Consider the following 15,461-nt stretch of genomic DNA (forward strand, 5'->3'; position numbering starts at 1 on the left):
AGCTTGGCAAATGTCTAAGACTAGCACCCTACCCTACAAGACAGCAAATGGTGTGCTAACATTCAGGCAGCGTTACTGAATAAAATCACCATGCTTCAATCTAAAATCACTGCTAAACAAGACAGCCTAAAATTGGACAATCACCCTCCTACCCCAGCTGAGGCCCTCTCCCCTGACTTGCCCAACCTCAAACGGTTTGCCTTCTCACCGTTCACTACTACGGAGGTGGAAAACATCATCCTGAGGATCAAACCATCCAACTGCCAGGGTAATCCCTGCCCTGCCCTAATTATCAAGGACTCTGCCCACGACCTGGCCCCATTTATCACATCCTTTATCAACGCCTCATTTAAAACAGGAATTGTCCCCGACAACCTTAGAGATGCATGGGTGATCCCCTTGCTCAAAAAACCTTCCCTTGACCCTAGCATACCTACCAATTACCGACCCATTACGACTGTCCCGTTCCTGCTAAAAATTTTAGACCGTGCAGCATACTTGCAAATCCAAGAGTACTTGGAAGCCAATAATCTTCTAGGTCTTAGACAATCCGGTTTACGCCCCAAACACGGAAGAGTGACAGCTTTACTTGACTTAAAAACTCAAACTGAAGTTCTAAAAGACAACGGCAAACTTGCCTTGCTACTTCTACTCGACCTCTCTGCGGCCTTCGATTTGGTCAATCATCAAATCTTATGCAAGCATCTTCACTCCGCCGCCCACTTCTCGGCATCTGCTACGGCCTGGATCAAATCATTCTTGAGTAATAGATCTATGCGGGTCTTTTCTCAATCTGCAGCTGCAGATCCTTCTCCCATTCTCTGCGGCGTCCCTCAGGGCTCTTGTGTGTCGCCAACACTCTACAATGTTTTTACAAAACCGCTCTTTGATGTACTTGACTATCTGGGTGTCTCCTATCCGAATTACGCTGATGACACCCAGATACTCATTCCTATCACTGGAGACTACTTGGCTGACACTAAGGCCCTGAACGAGGTCTACCTGGTCATCCAAGCCTGGATGGCAGAACACCAGCTATGCCTCAACGATGACAAGACTGAGCTCCTCATCTTGGGCACTACGCAACGTCTTAGTAAACTTGAGCCGTCCTACCAATCATTTATCATTGATGGCAACACCATCCAAGTTTCGAAAGAAACCAAAACCTTAGGCGTCTATCTTGACGCCACCCTATCCCGATCTCGACAAACTAATGCAGTCAGATCGGCCTCAGCATACACCTGCAAACTCATTGCAGCTTGCAGGCCATTTCTGACAACCCCAAATACGGTCACATTGGCTAGAACTCTCATCATGGCCAAAATCGACTACGGGAGCGCCCTTTACCTAGGAACTAGACAAGAGAACATGAACAAACAGCAAATCGCCCAGAATAACGCCGTCAGAGGCCTTAAACATCCAGCGAAACCACCACATCTCGGAATCTAGATCAAACCTACACTGGCTACCGGTCAAACAGAGAAATACCTTGAAAGCCTTAGGTCTTACCCACAAATGCCTAGCTAACCAGCCCCCTCTGTACCTCTGCAGCTGGATATCCCGCCACGCGCCTACCCACCCTCAAAGAACTGCCCAGACCCACTGTCTAACCATCCCCAGGTTCAAACTACAAAAAGCGGGTGGATCTAGCTTCCCCGTCCTAGCTTCCAAACTCTGGAATGCCCTCCCCCTTACCATCAGATCTGAAGAATGTTTTACTGCCTTCAAATCCAAAACAAAATCCTGGCTCTTCAACCAGCCTTGAAACCCGGCCTTACGCTCCTGGGAGCCTCTCCCAGGAATACACCAGCCTTAACCTCCGAGCTGTAAATATGTATATTACTGTATGTCTTGTATACTTGCACTGTCTTAAAATCTGAATATATGTATGCATAATGTCTAAAGTTGCGCCCGGATGCCTTTGGGCCTGAAGGTGCGCGTTACAAATAAAACAAATACAAAATACAAATACTATGCAGAGCAGAGGTACCTGCAGGTTATCGATTCAAGTGGGCCTTAAGAACATCAGGCTCCAATTGCCCACTAAAGATTAGCACTCAGCTAAGCAGAGCAGGATCCATCATGACAAAATATGTTGTACAACCGCATTACCAAGTTTTGCCCCTGCATAGTTAAGTAAAAGTGAGTCAGCTTGCCTGCACTCTCAGATCCTACCCACATAGAAGCTCATGTCTCTTTGGACCCAGCCTGTGAAATCTTTCTTCATCCTTTGATGAGTGAGGAGGAGGGTAAAATAACAGTAGTTGTATCTCTTAACAACTTTCGGCAGGAAAGATGGTCTTATGTGAGAATTATATTTTCCATAGAGAAGGTGAGATAAGGAGGACATCATGAAAGGGCCTGCAACTCACACACTTTTCCTTCAAACAAGAAATATTGTTTTCCATTGCAAAAGCTGTGCAGAATGGGAGTGCATTTGTTTGAATAGTGCTCCTATCAAGAAGGTTAGTACAAAGTTAAGGTTGCAGGAATGGATGATAATCTACACAGGTGGAAACAAATTCATGGATTACCCGAGAACCTGAATGGCCATGGGGATTGCAAAATAAAGGCCTTGTGCTAGTGTGCATTTTAAATACTCAGTGCAGCTGAGAAGCCTTTAATAGTTAATATTTGAGCCCCTGACAGGGTTGGTGTAGCAGAGAAGGAAGAACAAGGCTTGTGACAACTGAAAACTAAGCGGAGAACATTCTCCAGGAGCAGCTATGAAAACACTTCTTAGCTGTTTCCTGGCACCTTCAAAGCAGGGGAAGAGCATCAGTGCCAGTATGACCAGAATCAGACTCTCCTAGAGATGCATCATACTGCATAAGAAATGTGTCCACTGTGATCTGAGAAGCCACTGAAGCGATATCTTCTTCATACGATTCTCTGGCACCAAGAACACTCAGCCAGCCAAGACCTTACATCCAAAGAAAGTCTGAAGCTGGCAGATTGGGGTTCTGGAATTTTCGGGATGACATGTCCAATTGATCTCGACTTTGTCATTGGGAAGAAAAAGCCTTCCCAGGTTAGACTCCAGGACCGCTCTAATAAACTGGAGTATTTGTGAAGGCATCATCTGTGATTTATTGAAGGTCAGGGACAAGCCCAATCTGTGCAGGAGATTGTGGGTGTGGTTTTGATAGTCCACAGCCTGCTTTGGCTGGAAAATGAGCGCTGATGAGCTAATTGAGCATGTAGGGGAATATATGAACTCGCCCTCTATTGCGATTTGCCAGCACCGATCTTAGTGAAGCACCTTAGGCCAGATGTCAGGCCGAAAGAAAGGACCCAAAACTGGTAATGGGTGCCGTCACTCACAAGTCACGGGTATTGTCTGTGCTTTGGATGTATCAGGACATCGCATAAGCGTTCTGAAGTTGCAGTGATATCAACCAATCCAGGCACTCCAGGCCCTCTACGAAGTGTGCCAAAGGCACCATTTTGTCTTTCCTGACAAACTTGTTCAAACGCTGCAGAACCAAGTTGGGGTGCAGTCATCAGTCATTCAGGACCAGAAAGCAATGCAAATAAATAATAATAATAATAATAATAATAAATAATTTGGCACTTATATAGCGCTACGAATCCTTAGGTATCGGAGCGCTGCATATTATTACCCACAGTGTGTGGTGCTCATTTATCGACCTCGGAAGGATGAAAGGCTGAGTTTGGCCCCGCCGGGATTCGAACCTGCGTTAGCAGGCTCTGCACTGATGTCAAAGCGAGCGCTCTACTCGCTGTGCCACTTGACCAGCTGGAGAACCCTCGGCCGTTTCCTGATGCAGGCAGCAGCTCTATGGCTGCTTTGTCCAGCAGAAAGTTGATCTCTTGCAGGAGAAAGTGGGCTGGATGCCGATGATGACCCGAAAGGAGGCAAGTCAGTGGACAAAGCATGAAGAGAAGGTAGAAGCCTTGGGACACCACTTGGCAGACCCATGCATCCGAGGAATTGCAAACCATTCTTCAGAACACTGCATAGCCTTCTACTCCACTGGAGCAGTATGGGAGAAGTACTTAAAGCAGTATTTCAATAGAGGAGGAGGAGACTATAGCAGTTGTGGACTGGACTCCTTTTCCACCTCTACCTCTTCCAGGCCTTTGGTATTGCCTTTTGACTGGCCTGGTTTCTTCCCATCAGGCCAACAGTTGAAAAGTAATGAAAAGGTAGAACCTTCAAGGTAGGAGCTGTAGCAGGTTTCCTAGATGGTTGTATAGCTGCTCCCCTAAGCTGTGGCTAGGGATTCACTATTATTGGATCCGAACAAGTGAACTCCAGTGGAGGGCATGTTCATTATTATAGCTTGGATAGCTGGGGTGAGCCCAAGTCCTCAACCAAGAATGTTGCTTCTGAAATTATTGCCACAGGGAGTATTTTGTAAGGGCCCACGAGGAAATAATTGTCTTCAGTGACACTTCCCGAGGCAAAACCCCCTTTGGTCATGGTGACTATCATTTTACTTTCCCTGTTGCGAGGCTGTGCATTTTATTTTCCCTGTTGCGAGGCTGTAGCCACCTGCACCAGAGGCATGCAATGTTTGGATAGAAAATGCAGGTCCAACGGTGCAGGCCTGTATTATTTTTAATAGGTTCTGGCCATGTCAATGGCCAGGAACAAGGCCAATTCCAAAATCTAGTCTTTTTAGGCAGCCTTAAATAGCAATACAAACTCCTTAAAAGGTCCTTTATCTTGTATGTCTGTTAGGTTACACTATAAAATGTTCCTTGTTGGGGAACCTTACCCGAGATACCCTGCCACCTTTGCCATGGTGCGATGATAGCTGGCGATTGGGTGTTCATCAGGGTTTGCCTGCATAACGTTGAGGTTGTGTGAGGCGCTGTGACAGCTCACATCTTTTAAATTTGAGGCCAAATCAGATGTTCGAGCCTCATCTGAGATGAACTCTTTGGGGAAGTACCCATGCTTGTAAGTAGCAGGCTCGATGCCAAACAGGCCTTCCTCAATGAAAAGAGACTGCATGGATCTAAAAAGAAGACACTTCATGCTTCCTGAGTACACATTAACTTTAACTCTGATGGAATCATTCGCAGTGTTGATGGCTGACCTTTATGGGTCAATGCAGAGTGTCGAAGTTGAGTGGTCGGCCATGATAAGATGTGTCGATATGATATGAGCGGTAACCCCGTTGAACTTCGATCTCAAGCTCTTGGGTATGGGGTATTGGATTTGGTGAACATCTTTACCACATGGAGCCTGTATTGCTTCCACTGCTCCTCTGAGGAGGAAGATGGTAGAAACCTTCCCAGATCCCTTTCAGGAGGCTACTCCAATGAGGTATCCTTGCTCTAATGCAGTTTCTTTTTCTTGGAGGGCGGCTAGGAGGAACAATGAGATTCACTGATCGAATGAGGAACTTTTCTGTGCTTTTTGCATCTCTTCCGCTACTCTGTCTGAAGATCTTGGTCCGTCAGCCCTTTCTCAGTGGCCTTCAAAAATGTACGTTTTGAGCGTGCACTTCCCAGGTACATGAAAGCAGATTGGCAGAAAGCCTTCGGAGTCATGCATTGACATAAACCACGCTATCTGACATTGTGACCATCCCCGTCACTACACCAAACGTAATATGGCTCTTGGAACTGAAGTCAATAATGTAACATTTGAACGGTGATAATTTGGGAGTGGATATGTCAATGTATTTACATTTTTTCTGTATGGAATCAAATGACTCAAGGTGAGTTTATTGAAGCGTGCAGAGTATTAAGGCTAAAAAAGAAATCATGCTCTGGTGCGATAAGAGGTGATAATATAGCTGCTATTCACTTCCAGAATTGCATAGTGTAGCAGTGAAGAGTCCATGATGGGAAAAAGTCTCCATAAGTCAACCCATGTTGAACAATCTATCCAAGATAAAGAATATGTGGGAGGACAATCCATTAGAAATTGTGAAAAACCATTCAAGGCTTGTAGCTGGGGGAAAAACAGATGTGTGCCGCTAAGAACATGTTTGTTGTCAGTCAATGGCTTTGGTTAAAGAGGCCTCCAAAATATCAAAACCAGGGATGAAATAACCAGTGTCTCATTATGAATTCAGTCCATAAATGTTCGACATAAAGGTGGTGGCAGTCAATGAATAGTATAATCAAGTACTACAACTTAAAGATACATTGACGTTTACACACAAACCACAACAATCATATTACCAGTCCATTTATGCAAGGGACATCATCGTAATGAAGTGCTGTTCCACTAGGACATGCATAGCCATTTGTAGGGGCTTCTCGGTAGGGATACGTGGAAACACCTCTTCTGTTCATAAAACTGAAAGAAAAACGCCTTAAGTTTAGAACATTGCTACTTCAAATTCACCAGTGTCCCTGTTTTTGTTTAATCTTGTATTCCAGTTGGTACAACATGACATTTCAATAGCAAAAAATAGGGCAGACAGAATTTTCCAGAGTAAACATGGGAATTGTAAGGGACTAAATGTAGATTGTTTGTGTTCAATGCAATTAAAGGAAGGATTGCTGGGTAACACAGACAATGGCATTTCTTTGGTTTACCCTCCATGAGAACAGTACTAGTCTTGTTTACTGGGACTGCTAACGCAGGTAGCACAACTGCGAGGATTGCGGGCTTGGTACCAGACAGTTGCAGCAAGATGTGTTGGTGGTCATCACAAAATAACTGGCCCGTCCTATAGAGTTACCTCTGCAGCCAGTTATGTCAGTGGTCTTTGTGGGGCTGTGGTAGTCAGGTTTCATGCATCAGTTATGACCGAGCTAAGTCTTGCAAACAGTTGCACAGAAACTATTCCACTTTCCAAATCTAAAGTCGTTTTTTTGTTGTTCTTCCAGATAATCCACAGTTAGGGCATTATCAAAGTTTTTGATGATGGAAGGTCACAGTGTATAATTAGTTCTGGTCTTTATTCCATGCGTTCGGAAAGCCCGATTACATTTCATGGTCATTGGCATTTTAAAATAATTTCACAAAATTCAAGTTGTGATAGGATTGATTGGATTAGGCGTAAATAGTATGTCGAGTTGGTACAATGGATTAACATTTGAAGGTCCATATGGCTATCAGATAAGGTACGAATGAAAGATGCCACCCCTCTCAGCATGGGGTGAGAGGACCGCCAGGGAGGAATCCAGAGCCACTTATTGTCCCCTCTCCGTGCAAGTTTGTTCATGTTCAGTGCCAAGTTACATCTCCCCATACCTATGACCCAATTTGCTGGCACGGTCTTCTCTTTTCAGAGAAATAGAAACTCAAGAAGGGGGACACCCAGCCAAGCTCCACTAAGACTCCTGAACCCATTGGAACAGAAGGAAAGCCTACCAAGAGAGAGACAGAGAACCAGATTCCCATCAAAAAACCTACGGCACAACCAGTCAGAATACTGCTTTCCCTGCATGACTTTTGCAGTTCAGGGGTACCAATATGAAGACCCTCTAAGGAACGAACTCCGCTGCCATAACAGCGGTGGCTCCAGCGCCTTCAGTATTCTGCTGCTCTAACTGCGGTTGACAACTCCTGCTGCAACTTCATATTCTCGTTTTCATAGTCTGCACCTGAGGGGGCCTTTTATATTCAAACGTTGTGCTCAGGTCGGGGTCATTAGGACCACTAGACTGCATCTTGCAGTTTAGTGCCTCTGAGCTTCTCTTCCTCATCCCAGTAGTTAGGGTATTGTGGGACTTGAAGTCCCCAATGCTCCAATTACTTTTCATATCACGAGTTTCAAGTCCAACCTTATTTACTTCCTCCTGTTTATTAAATACAGGTTAAGGGTAAGATTTTAGGGTAGGAAATAGATGGCCCTTAACCGCATAGCTCAAAAGTGAGAATCATAATCATCAGAAGCAAAGGTATTAAGTCTATGCTTTTTATATACATTGCTCCCATGTTGATTATAACAGTTCCTACTGTTACCAAAGTGGATAGTTTTGAAAAGGGCAGCCTCACTTTGACAACAAGCCATGAGGTATTCTGGTATCATGGAAATCCCTCCCTCTGAGGAAGGCAAATACTGTGTCTCTCCTAAAGGAGTCCTCCTACTCCTTGGAACCCTTCTCCTCCAATGTGATCCACCCAGCTAATACTGCCCCCAGGGTTAGGATCAGGTAGCAGCTGCCATCCCCTGGCCACCTGGGAGGAAATATTAGGCAGATTTTGAAAGAGCACATTGAGCTGTGCAGAAAAAGAATGGGAATATTAGGCAAATATATTTATTTCACTACCAAGGTTGAATTGCAATAATACATTATTTTTCTGGACTTTAAAAGGAAACACAAAAGGAAGGACTGCAAGACCTGTTCAAGTTTTTTTTATTTTATTTGGAATGCACTTGTACTTAATATGTGCCCAATTAACTTTGCAATTGTTTAAGGAGGTACTGAGAAAGTATCCATTTGAGCAAATGTAATGTACTTTATTATGAACTATTATAGGCTATGTAAATAGAAATTAAATTGATACAGATGTTTAACATTTATTATAGATATATGATCCTTGATGGTCAATGTGTATAAATTATTCAGTTTCAGCTCGACACATGCACGACAGCGCTTTTCAGCCATGGACAACTGGTTAAATCTTCTTATACTCACAGGATGCAAGCACAACATGCTTTATTGATCTATTCTGAAAGGTGTCTCATGCTCTTCACCACTACACAGGAGTATTCCTATTGCCCTGGGCCTGGGGTCTGAGTCACTGGGGCACCACAGAACCTCTTTAAGAGGAGTAATAGACCCAGACAGTGAGCCATCTGACCTACTTGGACCGGTTGGAAAAGAATGATTAGTAAGCAGCTCTGCACTCTTTAAAACTTTGACATCACCACTTTACAATCCATGCTTGGGCTATAAACCCACTTTATTTATGTAGAGGAGGAACAATGCTCTGGTATGTTCATTACTGTTATTTGAAGTCTGGTAAACTCCATAGGCATCACCTTTTGTGAAGTGCCACTGAGATGTCCCTTGGACTTCTCTTAATGTTTATCTACATTTTCTTGGGTGAACTACTGTTCCCAAGAATAGTAAGATGACTCCTGTATTACTTACCTTTACTTTATGGGTCTAGCACACACCACCCTATGTGGAGTGCTGGGGGGGTTACATAGTAACTCCTTTAACCCATTCCTAATGTAAAATTTTGTTACATAATTCACTTGAGGAGCTGGTGGCAGTGGTTTCTATTTTACTAACTAGTGACATGTATCTGCAGACTGAAACGTGTTAGGCAGAGTTTGTATGCAGTACACTTTGGGACCACTACACACAACTATGACTACAGGTGTAAGCAAACCAACCTTTGGTATAAGTCTGTACTACACAGTTTTGGTAGCAGCGCTGAGCAGCCAGGCTTATCTCAAGAGGGTAATGTCAGCAGTAATGATGTTACACAGTGGTCTACAATAACAAGTGTTCAAATAAACTCTTACACTCAAGGTTTCTTTGACAAATAATTTATGTATCTGTAAGTTATAAAACATTCATAAGAAGGAGGAAATTATATAACACACACACACATATACTTCAATACTATTTCAGAATACTTTTCAAGAGGAGTAAAAAGGCAAACGTTATTAGAACATGAAAGGTTACAATTATTCTTGGACAGACAGTGTAGATATTTTGAGTTCACCAGAAGAGTCAATTCAATTCAATAGGGTAGGCCAAAGTCAAAGGGCTAAAGTCTTGGATAGGACAAAGCGGTTCTGGTAGTTCAACGGAAAAGTCTCTGCACAAGTTCTTAGAAGTAGTTTGTAAAAAGAAGAATCATATGTTGGATCACAAGCTGATTAGGCCTGCAAGTTGTGAAAATTTCAAGCACTTTCACTGGAAGAGGTAAGTACTCTGTCTGATTTCACAGTACCTTGCAATGAATAAAAAGATGCAGCTGACGACTTCTGTTCCTTGCAGTTCCTTCAGATCTTGCTGTCCCTGTGCCTCCATCGTAGGGACAAGGGGAGGACATCAGGGTACTCCTGCACTGCACTGGGACTTGTCAAAAAGTGGCAAGTGGCAACTTATATTTCTGTAGCTTTAAGTAAAGCACACAAACTGGTGTCCCTCTCCCTGGTTATTCGGTTTCCTGCAGCACTCTGAGGAAAATACAACCAGCTCCGAGATTAGTATCCAGATGGCTTATTGTCGAGTTGATTGGTCTCATCAACTCAAAGGGAGAAGTTGTCCTTGCAGGGCTTCTCTGTCAAGATGAACTTGCCGATCCGGACCTGCAGCAGGGCTTCACCTGGCAAACCAACGGTCCAGGAGTTGCAGCAGCTGTCCTCTTCCAGCTCGTCTTCGGTTCTTTCGTTCCAGTGGTCGACTCTGCCTTCCAAGCCAAGAGACTCACCTTTTATTTAGTTCTCTCCCATTCATTCCAGCCTGGCAGCAGGGTGGCTGCCCTTGCCAGACAGTCAGCTAGCCAATCACCACAGAGTGCATTTGGGTCTCTTAAGAGACTAAGCACAGGGAGTTTCGGGGACCTCCCTCACTTCCTGCCCATCCCAGACACTCAGGCGCCAGAGGCGGTCTTCACTCCTGAAGTCCGCCAAAGGCGATGGAACAAACGGACCAAACATGGTTTGGCGTACATAGACAGACTCTAGACGGACCTTTCCAAAGAGAAAAGGTGAAAAAAGAAGACCCGGACCTGTTTTTACAGAACGGGCTTAGACGCCACCTTGAAAAACATGGCTCCCAAGATTTAACGTTACCAGACCTACGAATAGTTGACGGTCGGGAAAATCATGGTAGTTTGTTGTAAAACCACTGCCACCAGCCATTCTGAGAGGAAAGGGTAGCATTTGACTGCTATATGAGTATCTAGACACAGGGGATACTAAGTAACCCCTCCAGCACTCTACTGTAAGATATGGTGTGCTGGGTCTAGGAATTTAAAAGACTAGTAAAGTCAATTTCACTTTACTTACTCTGGGAAACAGTAGTTTATCCCAGAGAAGGTATTTAAACCTTGGGAAAGCCTGTAAGGCTTCCCTGTGCCACTGCACTGAGGGTGCTGTGTGACACAAATGAAAAGATGATGCCCATGGAGTTGTTTAGACTCCATAACCAAAGAAAACACAGAGGTAAAACATGTATCAAAATACATGAGAGAGTAGGAAAAAGGCTCACACTCTCTCCAGGTAAACAAATCAAGTCCTCAAAATCCAGCAAAGTTGCTGGGGGTCTCTAAGGTGAATGTAATTGTTCATTTTTGAGAATTCTCCCTAACACTCGTCCCACCAGACTAAGGGACAGGAGGATTTATTCCACCCCTGGATGAAACACCTTACTCCAGTCGGTCATACATTCTGGAGGGACCATCAGCATTTTGGTGATTACACCCTGACCTGTGTTCAATGGTACAATCACACCCCTGTAGGCTGATTGACCATCTTAACAATTTAGGATTTTCCCCCTTCATCTGCATTAACCATCCCAAGGGTTGGTGGTCTATCTGAATCACAAAAGTAGATCCATACAAGTCTAGTCTAAACTTCAGAGACCACACAATGGCAAAACACTCACGTTCTATGGTTGCCCATCTTGTCTTAGGTTCCTTCAGCTTCCTGCTGATGAAGCAGATTGGGTGTTCCCTGCCTTTGTCATCCAGCTGAGTCAGAACTGCACCTATACCTGTATTGGAAGCGTCTCTCTGCACAATTAAGGTTTGGCTGTAGTCAGGAGCTCTTAAGGCTGGAGCTTGACAAAGGGCTTTCTAAAGTCCTTCAAATACCTTGGTGCACTCCTCATTCCACCGGACCTTCTTTGGGAATTTGGGTGAGGAGACCACATTCAAGGGAGAAGCTATGGTCCCATAGTTATATATGAAGTCCCTATAATAACCAGTGAGACCTAAGAAGGCTCTCACTTGGGTTTGAGTAGTGGGGGTGGCCCATTCTTGTCCAGCTAGTACTTTGCTAGGCAATGGCCTTATTTCACCTACTCCTACCTAATGTACAAGGTAGACCACTTTGCTTTGACCAATTTAACATTTACTTGCCTTTATGGTCAGATGGGCCTGCTCAAGAGCCTACCATACATATCCTAAGCGGTCAGCATGTTCTTTCCAAGTAGGGCTGAACACTGCAATGGCATCCAAGTATGCCATGCAAAAGTCTTCCATCCCATTCAGAACTTGATTCACCATCCTTTGGAATGAAGCAGGTGCATTCTTTAATCCAAAAGGCATTACCTTAAACTGGTAGAGGCCTGCTGGGGCAATAAATGCAGTTTCTCCTTGACATGGTCTTTCAGAGCTATTTGCCAATAGCCTGAAGTTAGGTCAAATGTACTGAGGTACTTGGCTGTAACAAGTGTTTCCACCAGCTCATCTGTCCTAGGTAAAGGATGGGAATCAGTCTTGGTGACTGCATTTAGGACTCTATAGTCCACACAGAAGCTCAACTCCTTGGATCCTGCCTTTGATACTAGCACAACTGGACTACACCAAGGACTTGTAGATGGCTCTATTACCGTGAGATCAAGCATCTTGTTGACCTCTTCCTTTATGTCGGTTCTTACATGGTTTGACATTCTGGAACCTCTGCTTTTAACAGGTAAACAGTCACCAGTGACAATATCATGCTGGCCCCAAGGGGTCATGCCTGGTGATAGTGAAAACAGAGAGGCAAACTGATTTAACAGAGATTTGCACTCCTCCCGTTGATCCAGTGTCAGATTAGAAGAGAGATTAACTCCTATTTTTCCATCTAAAGGTTGTCCCCTGAGGAGGTCAGGCAGAGGTTCACTCTCCTCCTGAGCAGAGGCTAGAAGCAAAGCTCCCAGTTCTGGTCTAGAGACATAGGATTTTAGACGGTTGGTGTGAAAGACCCTGGGGGCCTCCTTAGGATTGCCTAAGCCCACCAAATAATTGACCTCGCCAAGTTTTCCCACAACTCTGAAGGGTCCAATCCATTTGTCCTGTAAGGCCCTCTTCCTTGTAGGTACCATAACTATAACTAGATGGTCTTGAGTAAACTCCACCATGTTGGCATTCTGGTCATGCAAATGCCTCACCAGAGCCTGACCTGCTCACCTGACCTTTGCCATTATTTGTGTTTCCCTTTAGTTTCTCACAAAAGACTGCATTTCTAGCATCTACTCCTAGTGTAATTAAATAATTCACTGTACTCCCGCCTATTTGAAATATGTTAGGTTACTTTATCTAGTTTTTGTTTCATTGTATCCAATTATTGAAGGATATGCTGAGATCATGTAGGTATGGTTTCATTACACTAATTGTTGAATATTCTGTGTATGCTTGTTTTGAGTGAGTTACACACTAAGGCTAACTATTAAGCGGAACCTATGTAATACAAACTATTGTGTATAAAATGAAGCAACACATGTGTGTTGCCACTGAGTAGCTCTATTAAGTTCAAAATGTGTGTATCTGACAGAGTCAAACACACACTGACATAGAAAGTGTCCATCGACATTACTCGGCTATTACAATTTCGAATTAGAAAAGCACACTGCTTGCTATGTGCCAGCAGAAAAGTGCATACAACAGCTTTGTCTGCATTTGATATGAAAAAGAAGGCAAATGGAATCACAACAAAAGTGTCCTGGTATTCACATTCAAGACACAAAGCGATGTATACATATTTTAGATTGTCGATTCCTTTGGAAATGTGATCCATTTTCATTGTAAGTGGTATAATAGTAAATGCATTCACCTTACACAGAAGAATAGGATGCTAGCACTCTAATCAATTATGTTATTGATAATATTGGAGATGTCATACTGTTCGACTATACTGTTTTTAATCTTCATATATTTTCTTTACAGGAGAATAAACATATATGCTAAACAAAGGAGAGCACGATTTGTATCTTATTTAGAAGCACAAAGAGGCACTATACTACCATTGTTAATGGCTTTTTTAATGATCAAACATTGCAGACACGTTATTAACGTTAATCATTTAGACAAGGGTACTAGGAATTGGTTCCTGGATATTCTGGGCATCGCCCCATAACAATATCAGTGGCAAACAGTAAACCAGTCAGGTAGTGGGTTCTCTCGGACTAAACAGAGGGATCCAGCTCTCTCCGGAGTCTTCACTCGAGTAAAGCACTACCCCCAGCCACAAAACCTGCCATGTGGACATTTTGACTGTCTGAGGGGGAGGTTAGGCTCTGGCAAGTGTTGGGGTAGATGGAATGTTTATCTCAAAAGAAAGGAGAGGTTCATGTTGCGCACACCATATTAATGTTATGATGGGACAAGAATGGGTGTGATATTCTAACAAGGTTGCAGTTTTGCAGCATGCATCTAGAATAGTTGAGGTCTGTTAAAGGTTACTTTTAGTGTTGCTTTGTGCCTAGTATGATATATTTAGAGTTGCATACAGGTGGCAACAAAAATATGGGAGCAGTGTGCCTTTTAGCGCAATGAGATTTAAAGCACAGAGCTTCATACCAAGTAAAGTATGTACGGGAAAGGCTCCTGAATGGCCCATTATGAGGTTATGCAGTAGTTGTGAACACGCGTACATAAATATAAACATGCACACATGTGAAATAAATGGCTAGTTTGCTTGTTTGGAAGACTGGCTGGCTAAGGGGGAAGGTGTTGATTGGCAGAGGGACAGCTGCAACAACATTGGAAAGGCTATTTGGTGCTGAAATAGAACTAAGAGTGATGAGACCATGGTTTTGAGCTTGCAAAAGGTTTTTGGAGTGGCCGAAAAATAACCTGGGGTAAGTGGCTAAAACTGTAGAAGGGTGACTGGAAGCGAAATCGACCGCCAGACTATGAGAGGTACAAGTAGATCACCAGGAAAAAAAAAAAGAAGAGTATAATAGGACCAGAGGACTAGACTGCCCTTGTGGGTGGGACAGACTGATATGCAAATGGTTATTGCTACTCTGTGAAGGGTGCAGTGAACTAAAACGTAGTTGTAGACCCGCCCGAGTGGAAGCAATTCCATAGAACAGGGTATTTGACCCATGTTTGTTCTCAGTAGATGGGCTCCCACACCCCTTTGTAATATTGTCTATATGTGTCTTAATTATTCTACTCTGTACTGGAGGTTATGGCAATTACAGGTCCTGCATTGGCATTTGGGGGTCGTGAACATTACGGAGGTAATATATTATTGATATCTTGGGGTCCCTTTTTCTCCCCACCCCTTAGCCTAATATGTATTCAAGTGTCTTAATAAAGGCCCTCTACTATTTTTATACATATACTGTGCTGTGTATTACAATTCAAGTACTTATTTGAACTTTGTGTTCCATGTGTAACCCTACAAGAAAGTGTATACATTTGCCAGTACATATATATGTAGTGTGGCTATTGGGACTAATTGCATCTATGCGCGAGCCTTCTCGGTTCCCGGCAGTAGGGCCTTTTTGCTCAACCACATCTACCCATAAGAGAGTGTGGTCTAGCGTTTAGGTGGAACCACACGTTTCCCTTAGGATATATAGTTTCTCACTCCTGACTATAGGGCCTTGCAAAAGTCTCG

At 43.7% G+C, this 15,461-nt stretch overlaps 1 protein-coding gene across 4 annotated transcripts in view; it reads right to left on the reverse strand.

The window, feature by feature from the left end:
• AFAP1 (actin filament associated protein 1) overlaps window positions 1–15,461 on the reverse strand; it is a 551,057-nt gene that overhangs the window by 53,872 nt on the left and 481,724 nt on the right. For all 4 annotated transcript variants that reach the window (XM_069632010.1, XM_069632009.1, XM_069632011.1 and 1 more), the window contains exon 12: window positions 6,166–6,283. In XM_069632010.1, coding sequence (XP_069488111.1) covers window positions 6,166–6,283 — 118 coding nt within the window. The remainder of the gene's footprint in view (window positions 1–6,165; window positions 6,284–15,461) is intronic.

Source organism: Ambystoma mexicanum, chromosome 6q (assembly GCF_040938575.1).
Source record: "Ambystoma mexicanum isolate Mex_15411 chromosome 6q, UKY_AmexF1_1, whole genome shotgun sequence".
NCBI classification, from domain to species: Eukaryota; Metazoa; Chordata; class Amphibia; order Caudata; family Ambystomatidae; genus Ambystoma; species Ambystoma mexicanum.